General features: G+C 46.1%; 2 protein-coding genes across 2 annotated transcripts in view; one reads left to right on the forward strand and one right to left on the reverse strand.

Annotated features, from left to right (window-relative positions):
- Window positions 1-2187: 2187 nt before the first annotated feature.
- The window catches only part of EMC8 (ER membrane protein complex subunit 8), a 41997-nt gene continuing 20314 nt past the window's right edge, over window positions 2188-23870 (forward strand). The window contains exons 1-2 of the mRNA XM_005862533.2: window positions 2188-2193; window positions 14428-14432. The gene's annotated coding sequence lies outside the window, so the exon portion shown is untranslated. The remainder of the gene's footprint in view (window positions 2194-14427; window positions 14433-23870) is intronic.
- LOC102249206 lies at window positions 14932-22804 on the reverse strand. The gene is made up of 4 exons (XM_005862532.2): window positions 22695-22804; window positions 16823-16990; window positions 16053-16184; window positions 14932-15181 (listed from the first exon to the last, which is right to left on the reverse strand). Exons 1-4 carry the CDS (start codon window positions 22765-22767, stop codon window positions 15045-15047), a joined length of 510 nt encoding a protein of 169 aa, XP_005862594.1. The 5' UTR covers window positions 22768-22804; the 3' UTR covers window positions 14932-15044.

Below are 23870 nucleotides of genomic sequence, written 5' to 3' on the forward strand. Positions count from 1 at the left end.
GATGATGGTGATGATGATTGCAGAACAATGTGAACGGGCTTAACGCCACTGAACTGAACATTTAAAAATAGCTATAATGATAACCTATATGTTATGCATGTCCTACCACAATGTTCTTTAAAGTCCAGGGCAGGTGAAGCACATGCCTATAGCTGTTGAAAGTGAATGATGAGAGCACAGAAATTCCTTTTACTACTCTCTCTACTGTTATATATGTTTGATTTCTTCCACACTAAAGTGCTTTCTTTTTTTAAATAATTTTTAATTTATTTCAGAGAGGGAGGAACAGAGAGGGAGAAAGAGAGAGAAACATTGATCGGCTGCCTCCTAAACATATCAGACTGGAGACTGAACCCAAAACCTAGGTATGTGCCCTGACCGGAAATCAAACCCGCCACTTTCCAGAGCACAGGATGGCATTCCAACCAATTGAGCCACACCAGCCAGGGGTAACGTGCTTCTCAAAAACTTACAACTCAAATAACAGTCCAAACACCCAAGGCTGATGAGGATTAAGTATGAAAACAAAAGCAGCATGGAAAAATGCTCATGAAATTATGTTGGGTAAGAGCTGGCTCCCCAATTATGTCTACACTCTATATCATATGCAAATATATGCATTAGGGGGAAAAGTCTGGAAGGAAATATACCAAAATTATAATAACTATAGTGTTCGGAATGTGAGACACTGGGTAAATTTTGTTTTCTTTTTTTAAACTTTCTCTAATAGACTTACTTAGATAGTTTTAGAAATAAATTACATATACTCCAAGGTAGTCATAGGAGTGGATATTAAGAAGCAAGAAATGTGAAGGATGCTGAGTGATAAGAAAATATCCTTCTAGGTGGTTCTAAGGACTTCCTGGGAGAAGATTTACCAGAGAGCTGCAAGCCCAGACCAGGGGGTCCGCACTCTCTGCCCACCTATCTGACCCTTGGGTTTAAAGGTGGGCACCCACCCTGCGGGCTCCTCCGTGGTGTGGTGTGTGTGAAGAATGGACCCCAAGGCGCCCACCCTGCACAAAGGGGCTCGTGAGTCCAGGCTGGGGGGGCACTTCCTGTGCCAACGCCTGTGGTCGTCCGGCCCCAATCTGGGCTAGGAGTTGTGCAACCCGCCATGCCTTTCCTGTTCCCCTTTTCCCGAGCGTGCAGCCTCTGCAGCATCGGCTGGGGCTCTGTGGGCTCACCACAGGGAAGAGCCAGCTCCCGGCACAGCCAAACCCCCCCACCCAGAGCTGTTTCCACGTCTCTGATTGTTTTCCCCTCCCCGGGTTGCTAAACAGCATATGAAGAAACCCCTTTCTTTTGCTTTTTTATTTTAGGGAAGGAGACTAGTGCTGTCTGTTTTCGAAGATGCTAGGACGGGCCAGCTAAGGCCATGGGACAAGCCCCGCTGCACCCCAAGAACAAGGTGGAAGCAGCTCCCCCTCCTCCATCTCCATGAGCAACGGTGCCCGAATGTGTCTGGAGGTTGCATGATAATAACACCACGAATGTTTACCACCAGAGCGGGTGCGAGCCCATCCATCCCATCTCCCAACAGCCCTCCCTCCCCCACTTCCCCTCCCCCTCCCGTGACCCTGGGGTTTAGATGAGGAAACTGCAGAGGCACCAGGAGCTGACCCAGCTGACCTGGGTCAGGCAGGGGACTGGGGGTGGGGGGTGGGGAATGGGGTGGTGAGCAGAACCAGGATTGGACCACTCACTGTCCCAGGTGCCCAAGGGCCTCAAAGGCCACTCTGAACCCTGCCGCAACAGGGGTCCTTGGGAAAAGCGAAGACTCACTCCCAAAACCACACCTTTTGGAAGGAAGCTGCAGGGGCAGGGAGAACACCTATGTGGAGAAGAATGTCACTTCTCTGGGGGGTTGAGAATTGAGGGGGTGATAGAGAAAGGGTCCCAGTTAATGTTTTTTTTTCTTAAGCCAGATGACAACAGGTCCATGGGGTTCATTGTATCATCCTGCATACAATTTTGTGTCTGAAATATTTCACAATCTTAATTAAAGCAAAAACAAAAGCTCAGCTGCACAGATCCCTCCCCTAACAGTGGGTAAATACTCTGAAAAATACTGGCCAATATTCTGGCGCTTGGTCTTTGCATCAAAGACACTGGGCTCCATTGTGTATCCCAAGACACAACCTCAGGATTCCAGCTCCTGGAAGACAACATAAAAGCAAAGCCAGGCCCTCCCTGACAAAGGCCCCGCCACAACCAGCTGGCTCCGAGGGCCACCTGACCTCCTTTGTAAGAACCTGTGAGACTCCCCACAGCAACCCGGACTCAGAGCAATCGGCTGTGTTTTTCAAACCCAAGGGAAGAAAAATTCAGGCTGCTCAGACATCTGAAACAAACATTGGCTTCTCTGATTCTGAGACCTGCGGGGATCTTTATTATGTAAACATCTGAGAGATCTGTTCTCTGCAAATGGACAAAAATACATAATTCACTTGCAACGTAAATAGCTCAGCATTCAACTGCTCCAGACCCTGGTTATATATTATTATTTGAAAAATCTCCTGAAGGTTTCATGGCCAGTGACCAATGCTCTGTCTCCATGAGTGTAAGTCTGGCCACAACAGGCTCCGTGTGGAGTAAGGGCAGGGAGAGCCTGGACTCAGGGCAGGACACGGTCCCTGCGAAGCTGCATCCCAACACCACCCCGGCTCCTTCTGTGCCAGTGGTGTGGGACAGGGGCTGAGTTTCGAGGCTTTGTTTTCTGGGATTGCTTCAAGTTGAAAACGCTTTTACGTGGTAGCAGGCTATTGTTGACACCGGTACAGCTCACCTCTCTGAACCTGAGCTGTTCACCTGTGTCTTAGGGGGAGGGTGGACTAGATCCATGGTTAAAACGTTCCCCAGGAGTTCAAGGTCCCCAAGTTGACTCCTTGAAGTGTTTTTTAATATTTTTTTAATTAATTTCAGAGAGGAAGGAAGAGGGAGAGAAAGAGATAGAAACATCAATAATGAGAGCGAATCGTTGATCAGCTGCCTCCTGCACACCCCCTACTAGGGATTGAGCCCACAGCCGGGCATGTGCCCTGATCAGGAATCAAACCCTGACTTCCTGGTTCATAGGTCGATGCTCAACCACTGAGCCACACCAGCTGGGCAACCCCATGAAGTGTTTTGAAGTCAGGGGTCTTCAGCCACCAGTAACAGGAAAACACCTATTCTAAGCAAAGGGAAAGGAATTTATGGACCCACATAACTGGAAAGTCCTAGGGTAGATCCAGCATGTGGGGTCTAGAGCCTTAAATAAAACTGCCAGTATTCAGTGTGTGTGTACATGTACTAGTATGTGTGCATGTCCATGCATGTGTGTACATTGGTATGTGTACATATACGTATGTGCATGTATTCACACATGTACATGGTCCTGTGTGCATGTGCACATGCGTTGCGTTGTGTATGCATGTGTGTTTGAGCATGTGTGCATATTGTGTGTGTGTGCATGTGTATCTCTGAGACCAGGCTTCACAGAAAACTCGGAGTGACAGCTGGAGCAGACCCTGGAGTGGGGGTTTTCTGTGTCTGCTTCAGAGTCTGGTTAAGAACTAAAACACCACAGAAAGCGATCCTCCAGATCCCCCGCCCAAACCAGGGAAGCCGCTGCCCTGAAGTCGCATGATCCCACATGCCCACAGCCGTCTCCTTTTCCACAGATGAAGGTGTCTATGAGGACGGCACATCACTGCCTGGTCTAACATTTCTCCATCGTGGTTTCATGCGGTCCACGTCCTCAGCACCTCCCCCCTCTCCCTCCTCCGAATGGTTCCAAGATCTTCCTGGTTGATCCAGGTAGATCTGCTGTGTCCTGATTAACTGCTGGATGTGATTCCATGGTGTGGCCACACCACAGTCCGTTTCTCCGTTTCTCTCTCTTTTTTTTATATTTTTATTGATTTCAGAGAGGGAAGGAGAGGGCTAGAGAGATAGAAACATCAATGATGAGAGAGAATCACTGATTGGCTGCCTCCTGCACACCCCACACTGGGGATCAAGCCCACAACCTGGGTATATGCCCTGACCAGGAATTAAACCGTGACCTCTGGTTCATAGGTGGACGCTCAACCACTGAGCCACGCTGGCCAGGCACTCTGTTTCTCTCTTGATAAACAGTCAGGTTCTTTCCATTTCCTTCTATTTTATTTTTATTTTTAAAATATATTTATTTTTATTGATTTTAGAGAGAGGAAGGGAGAGATAGAGAGATAGAAACATCAATCAGCTGCCTCCTGCACGCCCCTCACTGGGGACCAAGCCCCCAAAACCCAGGCATGTGCCCCGACCAGGAATTGAACCGTGACCTCCTGGTTCATGGGCCGGTGCTCAACCACTTACCCACACCAGCAGGGCTCTATTTTATTTTATTTTTTTTATTTTTTTAATATTTCTCCCCAAAAAAGATTTTCCTGCACACCCTCACTGGGGACCAAGCCCCCAAAACCCAGGCATGTGCCCCGACCAGGAATTGAACCATGACCTCCTGGTTCATGGGCCGGTGCTCAACCACTTACCCACACCAGCAGGGCTCTATTTTATTTTATTTTATTTTATTTTTTTAAATATTTCTCCCCAAAAAAGATTTTAAATATAATAATATTAGCTCTGACCAGTTTGGCTCAGTGGATAGAGCATTGGCCTGCGGACTGAAAGGTCCCGGGTTCGATTCCGGCCAAGGGCATGTACCTTGGTTGTGGGCACATCCCCAGTAGGAGGTGTGCAAGAATTACATGCAATAAACATTAATATTTCAAGAAAAAAGATTTTAAATATATTAATATTACCAAAACTGTACTAATATATAATATCACAAAAGTTGTAGGAAATATTAAAAATCTGCAAATAACAGGATTACTTCTATTATATTCTAAAATATTTTTTCCTCTGGCTCTATTTTTGTTCATCAATTTATGTTGTTCATTATATTCCACAAATGAGTGAGATCATGTGATATTTATCTTTCTCCAACTGGCTTATTTCGCTCAGCATAGTCAGCAGGGCTCTATTTTAAACAATGCCACAGTGCATATCCTCAGACACTGTAGGGATCTACATGCCCAGCTTCGCCCAGTATAGCAGACCATTCCCCAGTGTGGTCCCACCAATCTAGTCTCTTCCCAGCAGTGTTTGAGGACTTTCTCCTGGAAGGGAGTGCTACGATGACTGATGTTAGAGGAGAGGAGGGAGCACTGGCTGTTCAGAGCAGGAGATGAAGGTGTGGATTCCACGCTGCCACATGCTCTGATGAGTCTGGGAAGAAGAGAGACACCATACACAGCTCTGTCTCACCTAATCTCAGAACCTGGAAGGCTCCAGTGTGGGCTTCCAAGAACTTTTTAGCCTGGGATTCTTGGTACCCAAAAGGTCCATGAAAGAGACCCCCTGAACCAATGGGCTCCTTCGCATGCCTAAGTCTGTGTGCTGGATTCTCATAACGGGTGGGGACTCCAAGCCTTTGAACCTCTGTTTTTCAGATGGGTTCTTCCAGTTAAGATTTTTTTAAAATTCAGTTTAATCTGACTTGAGCAAATAAAGGAGAAAAAAGGAATTTATTGGCTCACCAGGAATAACTGGCCGCAGGTAAGGCTGAATCCAGGGGCTCACACCACACGGAAGAGCCCAAATCTCCATCTCTGGCTCCAATTTCCTGTTAGCTTCGTCGTCAGGTGGACTCACTTCACCCAGGTCCCCCAGGGTTCAGACTCACACTCTCGCGGGCAGCATAAAGGGGGACTTCCCCAGCCTCTTCAGCAGGAGGCCGGGATCCAGTAGACCAAGCAGGCCATGTGCCCATCCTCTGGCAGAGGACTGGGATGCTCCAGGAGGGCTCAGGGTCATGGCAAGGTTGGCAGGGGCAGTAAATGTCCCCTACACTCTGAAGAGGGCTACCGCCTATGTGAGTTCAAGCTCAGGTGCTCCAGTCTTCTGTTGTGACTAGTCATGGCAGCGACCTGGCAAGCCTGGTGCCATCTGTAGGGATGGCCTGGGGGCAGCAGTGCCATTTGTTTTGGGTTAAACTGTGTCCTCCAAAAAGATACGTTAAAGTTACTGAAGTCTGACCCCCGGTTCCTGCGGTGACCTTATTTGGAAATAGGGTCTTAGCTGATGTAATTAGTTAAGACGCTGGAGTAGGGTGGGACCTAAATCCAGTGTCAGGTCTCCTGAAAAGAAAGGAGGGGATTGCGCAGACACAGGGAAGGCCAGGTGGGGGCACTGGAAAAGGCAAGGACGGATCCTCCCATAGAGCCTCCGAAGGGACCATGGCCCTCCCACACCTTGACTTCAGGCTTCTGGTCTCCAGAACTGAAAGAGAATACATCCCTGTTGTTCTAAGCCTCCCAGTTAGGGGTAGTTCATTGTGATAGCGACAGGACTCATCCACCATCCAACTCTGATCCTCGGCTATGACCTATCAGTAAATCCAGGCACTGGCATGGCTCCTAGGTCTCTCCAGCCCGTCGCCCCTGCAGCCCAGAACAGTGGCTCTCCCAGACTCATGCGGATCCCAACCTGGTGTTTTCCAAGGTGGCCTCGGAGAGGTTTGAGGAAGTGGTGGCCCTAATGGCTGGGAAAGTCCTTAGGGCAGCCCTGCGATTCTGCTTTGCAGGGGACCCCAGCAGGCTACTTGATCTAAGGGGAAACCCATGAGTCTCCCTCCCACCCAGCACGGCCATCACATGTGTGGAAACATCTGGGCAGCACCAGGAGCCAACGCAGTCACTGGCCAAGAAGCCCCAACCATGAAATTGCTGCCTAAATCCCCTGCTGGTCACACCTTCTGGGCACATGGGTCAACTCCAGCTGGTGCCCTCTACTATCTGGACACTGAATTGTCTCTGTAGCCAACAAAGAAGCTAAATCAAAGCCATCCCTGAGCTCAAGTCCGACCTGATGGCTGTGCCAGAGCCTCAGGCCACCATGGTGCAGAGCGGAATGCCCAGGCTCCGCAGCTGGACAGACTGGGGTGTAGATCCTGACTCCTGGGGTACAGCCTTTGGAAGTTGTTGAACCTCTCTGTGTCCCCACCTAGAACAGATACCTCTACTTGCTACCTCCTGGGATTATAGTAAGCAGTAATTGAGATAATACACAACATAAATGTTAGCATGATTAAATTAAGAGGAGGCACTGATTCAGTAAATATTTATTAAGTACCTAATATGTGCCAGGCAATATCCTAGAAGCGAGGATTATAGTGAGGAACAAAACAGACACAGGGGCTTGGAGCTTATGAAGATGGAGAAGGTGAGGATGGTGATGATGATGATGAGGAGGAGGAGGAGGAGGAGGAGGAGGAGGAGGAGGAGGATGGTGGTGGTGAAGATGAGGCTAAAACTCCTCTCTAGACCATGAGATCCTCATGAGCAGGAGCTGTGTCTCCCACTTCCTGCCCCCCTACTGTCCAGCACAGGGCCTTGCACATAGTAAGTACTCAAGAAATGTGTGTTGCCTTAGCCAGTTTGTCTCAGTAGTTAGAGCATTGGCCCGTGGACTGAAGGGTCCCGGGTTTGATTCCAGTCAAGGGCACTACCTCGGTTGCAGACTCGATCCCCAACCCCAGTGGGGAGGCATGTGGGAGGCAACCAATCTTTGAGTCTCTCTCACATCGATGTTTTTCTGTCTCTCCCCCTTCCTTCCACTCTGTCTAAAAATCAATGGAAAAAATATCCTTGGATGAGGCTTAACACACACACACACACAAAAGAAATATGTGTTGTTGATGGATTGATTCTTCAAGTTGCTTTAAGCAGAAGTTCTCTCCTTCAAGGGTAGCTTAAGCTGGCCCCTATGCAAATCATTTTGAAGTTATATGTTTTATCTTTAGAACTGACGTGAGCTTTTCATTCTATTCAATGACATATCCATGTTTGTTTTACTTATAAACAAGAATTTTTTTTCAAAACTTTTAGTGAAAATGATGCCCCAAGAAAACATGCTCTGTTTATTCCTGTGGCTTTTGAGACACTAACAACACACACACACACACACACACACACACACACACACACACACACACACACACCAGTCCCCACCCCAGGCCACCCCCATAGACATCCAGAGATCCACAGAGCCCAGGGCCAGAGCCTGACCCAAACTGTCCCAGGCTGTTAGACACTCTGGAGAAAACGAGCCTCCCTCCTGGTGGTGCCGGGGCTGGGGGAGCAGGGAGGGCCAACGCCTCGAAGGCAGCTGGAGCGCCGCACTGTGCTCTGGGGGGCAAGGAGGCTGAGCCTGGACTCAGCGACTTTAAGCTGAGAGCCAGAGTCAAAGTAAAAGGACCCTGAAGAGGTCTCTGGAAACTTTGTTTTCCTCTTAAAACCTAGTGTCATCAACGTGAGAACCACAGCATCGCCCTGGACAGACCCTGGGTTATGAAGCGGCAGCATCAGTTCTGAGAGTCCATGAGCGTAAACTCTGGGAGTGCATGAGTCCAGCGGGCATGTAGGGAGCTGCAGCTGTGTCTGGCCAGAGTTTTAGGATTTGCTCGGGCATCTTGCCAGTTCCCCAGTGACAGACAGCAAAAACAGGCAGGAAGAGGGAAGGCCTCAGCCCGGGTCCCTCTGACTTGCTTCAGAGCCTGCTCCCTGAGTGTCTATTTCCCCATCTCTAAAGTGAGTCTTCGACATGCTCTCTTAGATGGTTTTAGCTCTGTCACATAACATTCATCCTCAGAAGCTCAGAAGCATGGGAGTGGAAAGCAGTTTGTGGATAATTTGGTCATGACACGTGTTCATAAGTAAACTGGAATTTACTGAGCGGATGAAGATCCCTGAGGATGGGGTCCTGTCCTTCCCACAGCAGAAGCTTAGCATGGATGAGGAAATGAACAAAGGGGACAGTCAGTCTCATTTCTCCCCCTGCATAGGCCAGGGGTAAGTCTGGGGCCCAGTCATGTCGCTCTGAGCTTTTCAAGCCAGAGGAGGCACATTGACCTTTGATGTGTGCCGTGCCAAGAGGCTGCAAAAGTATTTTCCGGAAGGAAGGGGTGTCAATTGTATTTGTAATGTGTGGGAATAATTATTTCTATATTAAAACAAATACAGCCCTGGCCGGTGTGGCTCAGTTGGTTGAACCTCGTTCCGTGCACTGAAAGGTTGTCAGTTTGATTCCTCGTCAGATTGTGCAGGAGGCAGCCAATCTCACATCGATATTTCTCTCTCTCTCCTTCTTCCTTCCTCTCTCTCTCAAATCAATAAAAACATATTTTTTAAAAATACAGCAGTGTCATGGGGCAAAATACAAAATTCCCATGGATTTTCACAATCAAACACAAGACTTTTAAAGAAACATCACACGCATGGCAAAACAATTCAGGTCATTGCCCCATAATCCAGATTGCACAAAATCTCCTTCTAACTTTTCAGTAGGCGAGTCTGAGAGAAAAAAATCAATGCAGAGCCAGCCTCCGTGGGTCCAAGGACAAGCACGGAGCCTGGATGCCACCTCGTGTTCACTTGGGATATGACAGCCAGCTCCATGCAGCCTTAGTGAAGATGTCTGATTCAAATGTGGACAGGTGGGGGCCGTCCTGGGAGGTGCTTCCCGGATGTGTCAATTGCATTGTAATAACTGTGTATGCTGTCAAGCGGGTACTAGACATGGGAGCAGGGGGAATCACTTCATACGTTATATAAATGTCTAACCACTAGGCAAAGCACCTAAAACTAATATAATCTTGAATCACTGGCATTTAATAACTGAAAAAAGTTTTAAAATAAATTACAAAAAAATACCGCAGTTAGAGCTATTTTCCACCTCAGTAATCGGCAGAATCAATCAGCTAAATTGCAACACTAAGAATGCAGGGCTTGAGTGCTAAAACTGGGAATGTCCCAGGAAAACCAAGACAAGTCGGTCACCCTCATCCTCAGACCTACCTCAGACTAGCAATAATTGGGGCTGGATCTCAATGAGTGCATTTTTGAGAGTAGCAGCCAGAGCGTCCATTAGATCCTTAAAGGCCTTTGTAATCCCCAAAGATGATAATCCTGCTTTCCACGCTTCTCTGCGACGCAGGCCCTGGTGGTGCATGGACCGAATCTGCCACTCGCACCACACAACTACTGTTACGAAGGGAATGGGATGCCTAACACCCATCCCAGGATGAGGTGCTGCCCCCAGGGCAGGGCAGGGCAGGCAGAAAGGGCTCAGTAACTGGTCAGTTTGAGAGCAGTGGACATCTGAGTTTAGCTGGTTTTGTTGTTGAAGTTTGGTTTGTTTGGTTTGGTTTGGTTTGGTTTGGTTTGGTTTGGTGGTAACGTGGCTATTAGGGCAAAAGATGAAGTCCTTTGAAAAGCCCCTTAAGATTTGGGCATGTTTGCTTATTCGCTAAACACTTACTGAGCACCTACTATGTGCCAGGAGTTGCACAAGGTACCCAAGCAAAAACAGTTACACAACAGGCATTGACTGGGCTCTGGCATAGGCCAGTGGGGATTCGAATACCAGCTCTGCCTTTACTGGCTGTGTGGACTGTGGACAAGACACTTAACCTCTCTGTGCCCCCTCCCTTAATCTGTAAAATGGGAGAATGACCTCACAGCTCAAATGAAAAAATAATGCAAGTAGGGCAGTAAGCTGGGGCTGGGATCCAGGCAGCCCGAGTTGGTGACGGTCCACTTAACCCCTTGCCGGCCTACTTCAAAAATAAAGTCCTGTGCACTTTGACTTAGAGTGCAGTGGTGTCAGTAGCTACCTGCAACTGGCTCTCAGGAACATTTTTTCCAGCGTTGTAAGCCTACATCACACCCTCGTACATTATGTTTTGCTTTTGGTAACTGCCAAGTCAGAGCCGTGCAAAGATCCCTGGTGGTGAAATGAAGTTTCCAGAGCATGTCCCTGTGGGCCTGATGATTCTGCAGGACAGAGAAAAGGCAGCTGGAGAGGAAATCGCAGTGAATGCCTGGTGAGTGATGGGTTTGGCCAGAGCTGCCCTGGGAGTCTCTTGCCTACTGGTGAAACACTGCTATGAGTAGAGACACGTAAAGAGGAGGGTGTGCGGACAAGTGTGCCATCCATGCCTCACCCTCTGGGCTGGAGGAAGCTCCAGGGGAAAGCCCCTGCTCGCTCTGCCCTGGTACCGGTTTCTGGATGCCCATCTCTACAAACAGGATGGGTTAGGTCTCAGCACACCCTCTGCTGTTCAACACTGAGAATGCAGCCCACTGAAATACCAGGTCCAACTCTCCAAGACGCAGGTCCAATCGCACGATATGAGATACCTGCAAGCTAAAGAGAACCCTTTAAAAGGCATCTGAGCCCCTGCTCTGGAATGGGAACTGTGGCTCAAGGCTGATGAGGACACCAGCACAAATTAACCATATCTCAAGTGGGCAAAGTACCTGAACAAACATGTTTCCAACGAATATATACTAAAGGCCAACAGGTATCTGAAAAGATGTTCAATATGACTAATCATTAGGGAAATAAAAGTTAACACTACAATGAGATATCACCTCACACCTGTTAGAATGGGTATTATAAAAAAGGTAAGAGGTAACAAATGCTGGCAGGGATGTGGAGAAAAGGGAACCCTTGCGCACGGGTGGGAATGTAAATCAGTAGAGCCACATTGCAAGCAGTATAAAGGATCCTCAAAAAAATCAAAAATATAAGTACCATATTGTGGCCTGAGTCAGTATTGAACATGTCTGAGAGTTGCAGGAACAGCACTGGTAACTCCTCATATCTAGAGTAAAACTTCAGTTTTGAAGTGAAATTAGACACAATAGACTGTCTACCTGAATTTCTGCAAAATCCTCTGTGTGTAAGGAAGTTCAAAAGATGGCCCTTTCTACACCTCCTAACCTAATAACAGCTTTCCCCCCTTCAATGCCAATATCAAAGCTAAATTAAAAATAAGATGTTCAATTTATTCAATTGTTCTTTTCCAAAAAATTCACCATCCTCCCTTTCAGAGCATTCTGCAACACCTGGTGGGACCCGGGAAACCTCAGGCTTCTTAAAGCTCTGACGGCCTCTGAGCTGCACGGGAGCTCATGCAGACACTCCTCAGCATCTCGGGCCTTGCTGTGTGCTGCTCTCCCCCAGCGCCTGGGCTTCTCACAGAAGTGTGCTGAGGCTGCTCCTGCACCGTGGACACAACTGAACATCAAACAGCTGCAGCTACGGAGAGAACCGCCATTGCTGGGGTGAACACACCTGCTGGGTGACACTCACAGGAAGTAAACAGGACACCAATAGAAAGCAGACAGGAAACAGAGACAGGACACAGGAAGCAGACAAGAAGAGCTCCTTTTTCCTCCAGCCTTCTAGGCTCCCTCAGGGCTCCTAGTCACAGAGGCCAAGCCAGCTGGCCAAGCTGAAATTCAGTTTGCAGCCTCCCAACGCCCACATCTGTCAGCAGGTATGGAAGGGTGGGTTTGAAGCTGCGAGACAGTAACTTACCTGGCACAGTCCGTCTCTTAGGCTACTCAGAGACCACGCACATTGCTCTACACATTTATGAACCTCCATACATCAAAACAAGTCTACAGCCCCACCAAATAAGATGCAAATATCCTTCATTCGAAAGATGTTCTTGCCCTCATCCCAAAATGAGGACTCAGTAAGTCCCACAGTCATAGATTTACCCTTGAGCCGTGTGAATTGCTGCTCAGTCACAGTTCCTTCTGAATATCCTGTAATCTAAAGGCTGAATTGTAAAATCAACCTCCAACAAAACTGTATAAAATAAGGGAAGAGAGGCCAAAAAAAGAGACCTCAACCCAAACTCATTCCCAGGCCTGAGGCCCCATACTCAGGCATCCGCACTCTCCACCCTCATCCCCACATCCTTCCACTCTCATAGTGCTCCAGATCAGGCCCCATTGATGTCTCTTAATTCCTGAACAACCTGTCCTGCCTTAGGGGCTTTGTGTCCTTCTGAGTTTGGAACTATCTCCACCTGTCACTCATCTTCACTCAAGTTTTGGCGTGAGTGGCTCCTTCTCATTCAAGTCTCAGCTCACGTGTTACCTCCTCGGTGAGGTCTCTCCCAACCAAACTCAAATTGTTCCCACACCTACCCAAATATCCCCCGCCCCCCTCAGCCCCAAGGAACATTGTTAAATCTTCCCTATTTTATCCATTAATGTTTTACTTGTCCTCCATGAGGGTGAGGGCCCCAAGGGTCATGGTCACCATTACATCCCTATGACATAAAGATGATCAATAAATGGTCAAGTAGATCCCCAGCTTAAGGATGGTGGGTTGAACCTAGCATTAACTCTACTCCCTCCCAAATTTGCACTAAAATGACATTAAAGGGTTTTTTGGTTGTTGTTTTCTTTAAGGCCTAAACTCACAAAGACAAAGAGAATGGGAGATAAGTCACAGTTTAGAATCTGAAACTGATGTACGAGTGCAATCCTCTTAGCAAGTTCAAGAGAGCAGGCTCCTATGAGGTAAGGGGAAGACCCAGGAGAGCCTGATTATTCCATGGAAAGTCTCGGGCTCAGGGAGACTGGAGCTCTTCAAGGATAGAAACGGTTTGGGGCTCAGAAGGACCTGCAAACGCCATTTCTATCGCCTACTCGTTTCCACTCAAGCAAAGCCCTATCTCCAGCTCATTCAGTTCCAAAGTGTAATCCAGGCTAACAGCCCCTTCTCTAGGGGTTGTTCTAAGATGGTGGTGTTGGGAGTGCCTGGCCCAGGGAAGGTGCACCACCAATGTCATTTAAGAGCAGGTGATGGGCCAGGGCTCACCTTGGGAAGGAACTGAAAATGGCATCACTCAGTAGGAGGTCCAAGATTTGTAGCCAAAGCCATCTCACAGCCGGACCCGCACGCTCCCAGACATTTCTTTTCCCCCACCAGGCAGGAGAGCCTCCCAGGGAATCAGCTGGCCCTTTGAGAACCAGGGATCAAGGGCATTTCTAAGCAGCCAGAAGACACTACAATCACAGGCTATATTTAACCTGCTCTTAACTTTAAACTGGTTAACTACCTAAGGCCCTCCTCCTGTGACATTCCCTTAAGCAAGTTCTAGGGACAGAGTTCCCGTCCAACTTAAAGCTGGGCTTCTCCAGGGTCACCTCCCACCCTCGCCTCATTCCTACACTGATACTGCTGGGAGACCCTTTGCACCAGATTCTCTGCAGCTCTCCCCATGTAGCTTGTGTTCCAGGATTTATTCTGCTTCTCCATATAGGGCAGCGGTTCTCAACCTGTGGGTCACGACCCCTTTGGGGATCGAACGACCCTTTCACAGGGGTCGCCTAAGACCATCGGAAAACATATATATAATTACATATTGTTTTTGTGATTAATCACTATGCCTTAATTATGTTCAATTTGTAACAATGAAATTGGGGGTCACCACAACATGAGAAACTGTTTTAAAGGGTCGCGGCATTAGGAAGGTTGAGAACCACTGATCTAGGGTCTCCTGGGACCAGCAAAGGGAACTACGGTTAGAACGGGGCAGAACAGGACAGTGGGATGAGAACCCTACAGGAATCTTGCCAAGGGCCAGGATAATGCTCCTTAAATCACTGCCTTGCCTGGCATTGGCTTTGTTGTAGCTTTTTGGATCAAAGCCTGAGTAGCCAGGGAACTAGGCAAGCCACAAGTAGGCGAAGGGAAATGAGTCTATCATTGAGACCTCCTGCCCTTCCCAGGCACATGGTCCACCCACCCAGCCAACATTGATAAATATAAGGGGAAGTGGCCATAGTGACTTCTATCCATCTGGCTACAATAAGGGGATTTTACTCATAAAAATCTCATCATAAACCGAATTAAAACATCACGTATCAGATGACTCTATATTTTTAGTTTTTACATGATGTCCCTGTATACAATCTACTTTTGCTGTTTCATTTACACCCAAAATATATTACTTCAGACACTTGGGAGAAACCTCTTGTGTTACAAATAACGGACATTTTCATTTAGTTATCATCAAGAAACCAATCACAAGGATTTCAAGTAAACTGTGCGTTTATTTGCATTGGGACTGCAACAGAGCAGTTTCCAGTGAATATGCAGAACTGCAAGGAAATGACAGAACAAGGTGAGGTGTGAATGGCAGGTTCTTATTTCTTCCACTCGTTCTTGTCGTAGTCCCACTTGGCAGAGAAGCCCTGGATCGGGCTGACCTTCATGTCGAGCATCCTCTTGGTCTGCTTGGCCACCCACTCCTCTTCAAAGGTGTGCGGGATGGGGCCATACACTACAGTCCAAAACAACGTCATGAGACAACAGTATCTTGACTAGTTGTTTCTAAAGTAATGCGCTATATTGGTTAGGTCTGCTAAACATACTGGCAAGCAGGTCAGTGAAGTCATCTGCCACTCAATACCAATGCCTATGCAAATGCACTGGTTTTGAATTCTGGGCACTGACAAGTCTTGATAGTTCCAAATTATTCCTTTGTACGTTAGCAAACACTTAAGCTAAAATCAGAATGTTTTCTCTATAGGACATAGCTAATAGGGTTATAGAGTAGCACAGAGCATAAACAGAGCCAAGGTGACTTGGGAGAGGATCAAAGATATATCCACAATCAAACCACAAGTACAAGATTATTATCTACTCAGAATGGGAAAATACCTATTCTGCCTGGACATACAGAACACAGAAGAGGCAGCAATAGGATGGGTAGACAACCCCAACACTGAGCAGAAACTGTTAGGTCTTCTGACCCAGAATTCTAGTTAGAGATGCAGTCCCTAAACAGCTAAAACAGTCCTTTAATGAGTAAGTTTTCTTCTCTTTTTTACTACATCACCTGATAACTGACTGGTGAGCAAATATCTACTGAAAATGTGGTGTACGGTACAAAGTAGGTAAGCAGTTCACTACCATGCAGGTATGGCTCACCCTGAATGCGATTCTGGCTTAGCCAGTTTCACAAACCTGATCAACAATCCTGGGATGGAACCTAGACTGGAGGACCCTACCTTATGTGAAGGCTCCCCCACCCCAGCCCACTCCTGGGAACTGAAAGACGAAGCTGTGCTGGCTAACTCCAGCTCTTGTGTTGCTGGGAGCTTTTCACCTGAACCATTCCAGGCACACAGCCTCGTTTCCTCTCTACTCACCAAAGCGCTTCTCCCAGATCAGAACGAGAGCAGTGAAGCCGATGAAGAACATGGCCGCACCCACAACTGTCTTCCATTCATTCGTGCTCCTGTTCATTTCAGCAAAGCTCTCGTTGAACTTAATGCGATACACTGGGAGCATAAAGAACAGCCATTTGCAGGCATAACAAGCTACAGAGACCAACCACTCCCTCATCCACAGTGCTCCACCATTTCTCCCCGCAACACAGTGAAGGATGAACATGGAGCTGAGAAATACAACAGAGGCCTGTGGCCATAATACACTCATGCATGTACACACACAAGCTGTCACACGTGCACATAGGGGTCAAGGAGGTAAGAAAATGCACGGAGTTTGCTTTGGGCAAAATAAACAATAAAAATTAAAGAAATGAAAAAAACTGAAAATCTTCCATAGAATACAGTATAAGGGTCAATTTAGTTATTTTCATTCCCCTTTCCTACCTGATGTTTTGCTGACCTTACGTCAATCATTTACAGTAAACCCAGTCCCACCCAGCAGAGGCAGAGATGCTGCATCCACATGCTACAGACTCAACTGACCCAAACTTAACTGTTCTGCATCCATGTTCATGCTTCTCCCCAGATGAGGTCCCCAGCCAGCAGACCACAGAAACTGGGCCCTGGAACAGCCCCACAGAAACACAACACACCGAGCCTCGGTGTATGCTGGTCTCTGGGCAGCACGCCAGTGCTCATAGTAAAAATGATCTCTCACACACTGTACCTTACTTCCCTTCAATACTCACATTCAACTTTTTCATCAATCGATAGACTATTCCAGGGGTTCTTCTCCTTCTCTTTCAAAGCCTTCTGGCTGGCAGAGAGGCTCTTGACGTGGGCCACATCAGGCAAGGGATAGTCACGCCGATCAACATAAGCCGGGAGAGAAAAGTCTTCACTCTTCACAACGCTCCCTAAAAAACAGTGGATAAATATTTGAAAATTCACATAGATTCACAGTTACAAACCAGGTGGTACTTTCTAAAAACCAAAATAAGCACATGTATGCACACTCTGAAAACCTGTCATCCTAAGGGGCTGCAACCACTGTTTCAAATAGCTAAAGGACTATCATATGGAACAGGAAGCAGAATTATCCTGTGTGGCCCAGCTGGCCAAATGAGGATGGTAGGTAAAAAGTTAACAGTAGCAGGTTTCAGCACAGCAAAACAGAAACCTACCAGGAGCAGCTGCTCAGAGAGGCAGCACTTCTTGGAACTAACAATAGTCATGCAGAGGTAAGACAAAGGCTCCCAGGGTTCCCTGCCCTAGATGGACACTGAACTAAAGAAAGGCCCTTCTGCAAGTGACTCAAACTAATGAAGAACAAAAACAATATAAAACTCATAAAAGAAGTGTTTTTCTCACATCAATGTTTCTCTCTGTCTTTCCCTCTCTCATCCACTCTCTCTAAAAGACAATGGAAGCCCAGCCAGCGTGGCTCAGTGGTTGAACGTCGACCTATGAACGAGGAAGTCATGGTTCAATTCCCGGTCAGAGCATATCCCCCGGTTGCAGGCTCAATCCCCAGTGTGGGATGTGCAGGAGGCAACTGATCAATGATTCTCTCTCATCATTGATGTTTCTATCTCTCCCTCTCCCTTCCTCTCTGAAATCAATAATAATATACTTTTTAAAAAAAAACAATCAATGGAAAAATATCCTCGGGTAAGAGTTAACAAAAACAACAACAACAAAGAAGTATTCAAAGTTGAAAAACAAAGACATATGAAAAGATGGTTACTGCTTCACTGTTTGTTATCAGGTGGGGGGGAACACCTGTATCCAATACAGGTTAGCTAGCTCCTTAGAAATGTGTATCACTGAGCCATTCATTCACCTGTTCAACAAATGTTTACTGAGTATCTGCTATATCCTAAGTGTGATTCTAGACATCTGAAATCATTAGTGAACAAAGCATAGAATACCACCTACTGGTGACTACATGCTCAAAATGGGAAACAAATAAACATAACAGACATGTAAATTACAAAGCATGTTAGAAAATAAGTACTCTGGAAAAGAAAAAGAGCAAAGGAAGAGAATTAAGAGGATATATGTATAGCAGGAAACAACTCACTACAGGAGAGAGAAGATCCATGTGTTCAAAAGGAAAAAACAATCATGTACTTCATCAAGTCACAGAACAATATCAGAGTTGTTTTTTCTTTTTAAAAATGTAAATCATGTATATATACTCATATAAACACAGAAACCTCTTGGCAAAGTAAACTCAAGTTGTTATCAGGAAAAGAGGAGAGGATGAAATGGGGATTTCTGCTCAAATAGGAAGAAATTTTAGTTCCTTAAAATAAGCATGTACCCATGTATTACTCAATTAAAGAGGGGAAAAGTTCAGACAGCAGAAAAGAATATTTTCGTTTTTACTTAGGGTTTTCCCACAGCTAAAAGCTGTTTTTTCAATTCTATCAAACATCTGCAAGATGTTCCAAATTGATCTAGAACAGAGGTTCTCAACCTGTGCGTCGCGACCCCTTTGGGGGTCGAACGACTCTTTCACAGGGGTCGCCTAAGACTATCGGAAAACACATATATAATTACATATTGTTTTTGTGATTAATCACTATGCTTTAATTATGTTCAATTTGTAACAATGAAATTGGGGGTCACCACAACATGAGGAACTGTATTAAAGGGTCGCGGCATTAGGAAGGTTGAGAACCACTGATCTAGAGGTATGAAGTCCTGCAAAAATGCTTTCCTTCCATTAGCTTAGTCCCAATGGTTAAAATCTCCCAAATCATGTTAACAGTAAAATAAAACATTAAACCTAAAGCAAAGCAGTGTAATTTCTCTAGATACTTATCTTTGTCACACAAATGACTACCACTTTTATATTTTTACTTAATCTTAACCCAAAAGGATCTGATATGAAAATGGTTAGAATTACTTCCCAATTTTACAATTCTAAGATTCTATTAAAATGATGAGTGAACTAAAAATAATGGCTGTATACTAGCACTCAGCTTACACATGAATTATTAAAAATATGCCTAGTGCCCAGCCAGCGTGGCTCAGTGGTTGAGCGTCGATCTATGAACCAGGAGTTCACGGTTCAATTCCTGGTCAGGGCACATCCGGGGTTGCAGGCTGGATCCCCACTATGGGGCATGCAGGAGGCAGCTGATCAATGACTCTCATCATTGATGTTCCTATCTCTCTCTCTCTCTCTCTCTCTCTCTCTTTCCCTCTCCCTCTCCCTTCCTCTCTGAAATCAATAAATATATATTAAATAATATATATGCCTAGTGGTGTCGTAGCCTGTATAACATTGTAGCACAATGCATTACATATCACATTATTATGTGTGTTGTGGTGATGCTGGTGTAAACTTACTGTGCTTCCAGTCTTATATAAAAGTATACATGTACAGTACATATAATACTTAATAAATGACTATGTTACTGGTTTATGTATTCACTATACTGTACTTTTTATTATAGTGTCCTCTTCCTACTTAGAAGTTATCTGTTAACAGTATGCCATGTTACACTGGCAGCAGCCTCATACGTCTCGAGTTTACCATTCTTAATTACGTCATTTTCTGTTTCACTCAATCTCGTGTTGTTTTGTTCAGTGACATGCTGCACAGGCTTGTAGCCTAAGAGCAATAGGCTATGCCACACAGCCTAGGTGCTAAGTAGGCTCTACCATCTAGGTTTGTAAAATAGCCTAACGACATATTTGCCAGAATGTATCCCAGTTGTTAAGCGGGGCATGACTGTAAATGCTCATAACCTAGGAGCACTCTAAGCATAATACTGCATTTTCTAGGACAAGAATGGCCAATTTGTGATCTTAGGTCTGCTAGAGGTTCTTTAGCACTTGGGGCCTGACCTCCACTAAATGGAGGGGGGCAAGAAGCAAAGATTAACATACTAAACATTCCTTTTCAAACGAGAGAAAAGGGTTTGACTCAGTGGATAGAGCATCAGCCTGCGACCAAAGGGTCCCGGGTTCAAGTCCGGTCAAGGGCACATATCACGGCTGTAGGCTCCTCCCCAGCCCAGGCCCAGGCCAGGCACATGCAGGAGGCAACCAATCGATGTGCCTCTCTCACATCAATGTTTCTCTGTCTTTCCCTCCCTCTTCCACTCTCTCTAAAAAAAAAAACAAAACAAAAAATCAATGCAAAAATATCCTTGGGTGAGGTTAAAAAAAAGAGAGAAAGCCCTAGCCAGTTTGGCTCAGTGGATAGAGCATCAGACTGCAGACTAAAGAGTCCTGGGGTCAATTCCAGTCAAGGGCATACTAGTATACCTCGGTTGCAGGCTGGGGACGTGTGTGGGAGGCAACCAATCGATGTCTCTCCACATCAACGTTTCTCTCTGTCTCTGTCTCTCCCCTTCCCTTCCATTCTCCCTAAAAATCAATGGAAAAATATCCTCAGGTGAGGATTAACAAAAAAAGAGAGAGTAAATGACCTGACTTCTCTAATGGACTATAGTTTCCCCCATCTCCCTACGGTGTGCTAGAGATGCAGCAATGAGTAAGACAGGCATGGTCCCTGGACTCAAAAAACTTGCACTCTAGAGCAGTGGTTCTCAACCTTGGCTGCACATTAGAATCACCTGGGAATCTTTTTAAAATCCTGATTTCTGGGCCTCATCCTCCAGAAATTCTGTTTCTTTGTTACTAATGTTGTGGCCAACATTAGTAACAAAGAAACAGAATTTCCGGAGGATGAGGCCCAGAAATCAGGATTTTAAAAAGATTCCCAGGTGATTCTAATGTGCAGCCAAGGTTGAGAACCACTGCTCTAGAGGCACCAACAGACAATACTCATACACACATACATACAAACCCACAGTATATAAGTGCTCTAAGGAAAAACAAAGCAGGGTGATGTACGACAGAGCATCTTTAGAACAGGTGCTCAGGAAAGGCTATTCTAAAGTAACATTTGCATGGAGGGAGATGATTAGAGGCGGCCTCCCACAACTCAGGAGCTGAGGCAGGAGGGACCAACCTTCTGTGTGTGAGGAAAAAAATACTGTACCACTGACAGCTGAGACTTGGAGCAAACAAGGAGGGCTGGTTGGGCTCTTTACTTGAGTATGATATAATGAGATCAGAAAGGCCAACTTCAGATCTTCCTTTAGGTATGAGAAGGCACTGGAGGGTTTCCAAGAAGGGACTGATTTGATCTTACTTCCTCACCAAAAACAATAGCTAAGAGTAAGTCATAGCCAATACCACTATAAGGAGATAGAAGTTGGCTTCTTATAAAAGAGCAGAATGACCAAAGGTAGATGAAGGAATTTGGGGGGTGATGGAGATGTATGTCCTGATGGAGTCATCGTTACACACTGTGTGAGCTTATCAAAATCCATATTTTACTTTCCATAAATTATACCTCAAACTCAACAAACAAAAAACTATCAGCAAACCAAAATGGAAATAAAATGTGATCTTTGTCATAGTGACCTCTTAGGCTTTTAATGAAGGTGTTTCTTTCTGTATGTATGAAACAATGATTTTTTCTTTATTACTTACTTGTTTAAATAACAGACATTTCAATAACACTCTTAATAAAATGATCTGTTTGAGAGTCTGTATCCATAGTGTTATCCTGGGCAATAAGGAATATAGAGAAATTTAAGACAACAGTATCACTAATTAAAGGACACAATTTCAAGAAAAATTCACATATAAAGCAGTTCAGTTAATAGAAGTTATGAGTTATTGATCCCCTAGATACATAAACCTTGCTTTCCAAGTTCATCATCCATCACTCAAGCCTTGCAATTGACCCTCAGTAACACACCTTGCCATGCTGACTCACATTTTGTCCTTTTGCTTCCTTTCCCTCTGCCTGGAATGCCATTCCCCTCTTGAATGTGAGGTTAAACCTGCTAGTCTTTCAGCAAAGCAAAGTCTCTCCTCCAGAAGCTTCCTCTGAACTCCAAGCCAGGCTAAACACTTCTCCTCAGGAGCCATCTGTTACTGAAACACTGTCTGCATGTATCTGTCCCTCTCCTGACTGCAAACATTCTTGTGGAAAGATTCCACATTTCATATTGGTTTTATTCTCAGTGCCTGACAGTGTCTGGCACAAAGAAGATGCTTGGTAAGTGCAAAACTGAACTTGCTATGTGCCGAGCACTGAACTAAGCTCTTTACATATATTTCAGGAAAGAAAACAGATTCCTAAACTTAAGTAGCTAGTCTAAAACTAAAATGAGATTAAACCCAGCTCAGGCAGGAAGCCCAAGCTCTTTCCCTTCCAATGCCCTAATAATGTAAACAGTATTAAAGGTAAGTGATTGGAAGTTTTTTGGAGGGGGAGGAGGTCATTAAAACCAGATACAGTGAAGAGGAACTCTTGAAAGGGGTGGAACTTGAACTTGAAAAGGAAAAAAGGAGAAAATATCAGTAGAAGCAAAGAACCAGGACTAGTATTCAATGATTCATAAATAATCTTTAATATAGAACTCTGTATCCCCTGTTAAAATATTTATCCCCCACTCCCCCCACCTCAAATCCCTCAACAGCAGGATCTTAGCCATCTGTGTTTGAAACCCCAGCACAGGGCCTTACACATGGCGAGAGCAAAATGAAATTAGCTCAGCCTACTTAAAAGTAAAGTTAACTTACCGTGTGCTCGTGCACACACCGAGGTGGAAATTGCTCGCTTGCCAATCAGGCTAAATACTCTGGTTGTCAACATTCTGAAAGATAAAAGCGTACACCTTCTCTATGAATGAGGGCAAACACCCATGAGGAACGATTCTTCTTTTTGCCCCAGTGCATTTTCAAAGTCAGTGCAATTCTTTTGTTTTCTTTTCCCCAACATACATGATCCCTTCATTACTGACTCTGAATTCACAAAATAACCTAGGATAAGGTTTTTCTTGGTAGTCAGCACGTCTTTATGGAACTTCATTATAAACCAAATGCCATAATATATACGAGATTCAGGCAATTAGTAGAAAACTGGCTTCCTTAAAAAAACAAGGAGAATTATAGTAAGGACACTGAAAAAGCTAGAAATAGTAAAGCACTGTGCTGCCAGGATGGGCTCCATTGTTTGGAGGGAAAGGGTAAGGAATGGCTCCGAGGAACTGTGGCATGCGCTGCATTCCACTTAGTATTTGGGACGGGAAACTCGGGAGAAAGGCTGCAAGCACGGTCCTGGTTCAATTCCAATCCCTGCAGATAACGGGTGACCTGGATGACCCACGCCTCACTCGACCCTTCCTGACTCAGGCCTATCTCCCCTACCTACGCTTCCTTTAAAATTGGACCTTTTGGGGGGCTGTTGCCGATGAATAGGCTCCCCAACACATTCAGAAAATACCCCAATTAGGGCTGAATAAACAGAAGCATGACGTCAGAGCCGAACTTCCTCCAGTATCGCTTCTCTTCTTCCCCCCCATTGCCAGGCCGCGTGTGGGTGGACGCTGGACGCCTTCCAGACGGGGAAGCGGAGCGTCTCTACCCGAGCCCCGTGAAACCCGGGGAGACCGTGCAGACATCGTTGGAAGGGGTCAGAGCAGAGGCTGCAACGCAGGCCCCGGGCCGCTCCCGGAAGGCCAGCAGGTGACCTGCCCCTAGCGTCCGCTTCCTCGACTAGCGGGCGCTCCAAGGTCAGAGCCCGAAGCCAGTCCGCGGTCAGGGCAAGGCGGGAGGAGCCGAAGGGAGGCTTCGGAGCCGCACATAGGCCGCGACCCGGCGGGCCCTTAGTCTGGAACCCCCGCAGTCCAGCCTCAATGTCAACGGGTCTGAGGGCCAAACGCCGCTTCCTGCTGGCGCAGAGCCGCGGGCATTCAG

Source organism: Myotis brandtii, unplaced genomic scaffold, assembly GCF_000412655.1.
Source record: "Myotis brandtii unplaced genomic scaffold, ASM41265v1 scaffold165, whole genome shotgun sequence".
Classification (NCBI taxonomy): Eukaryota; Metazoa; Chordata; class Mammalia; order Chiroptera; family Vespertilionidae; genus Myotis; species Myotis brandtii.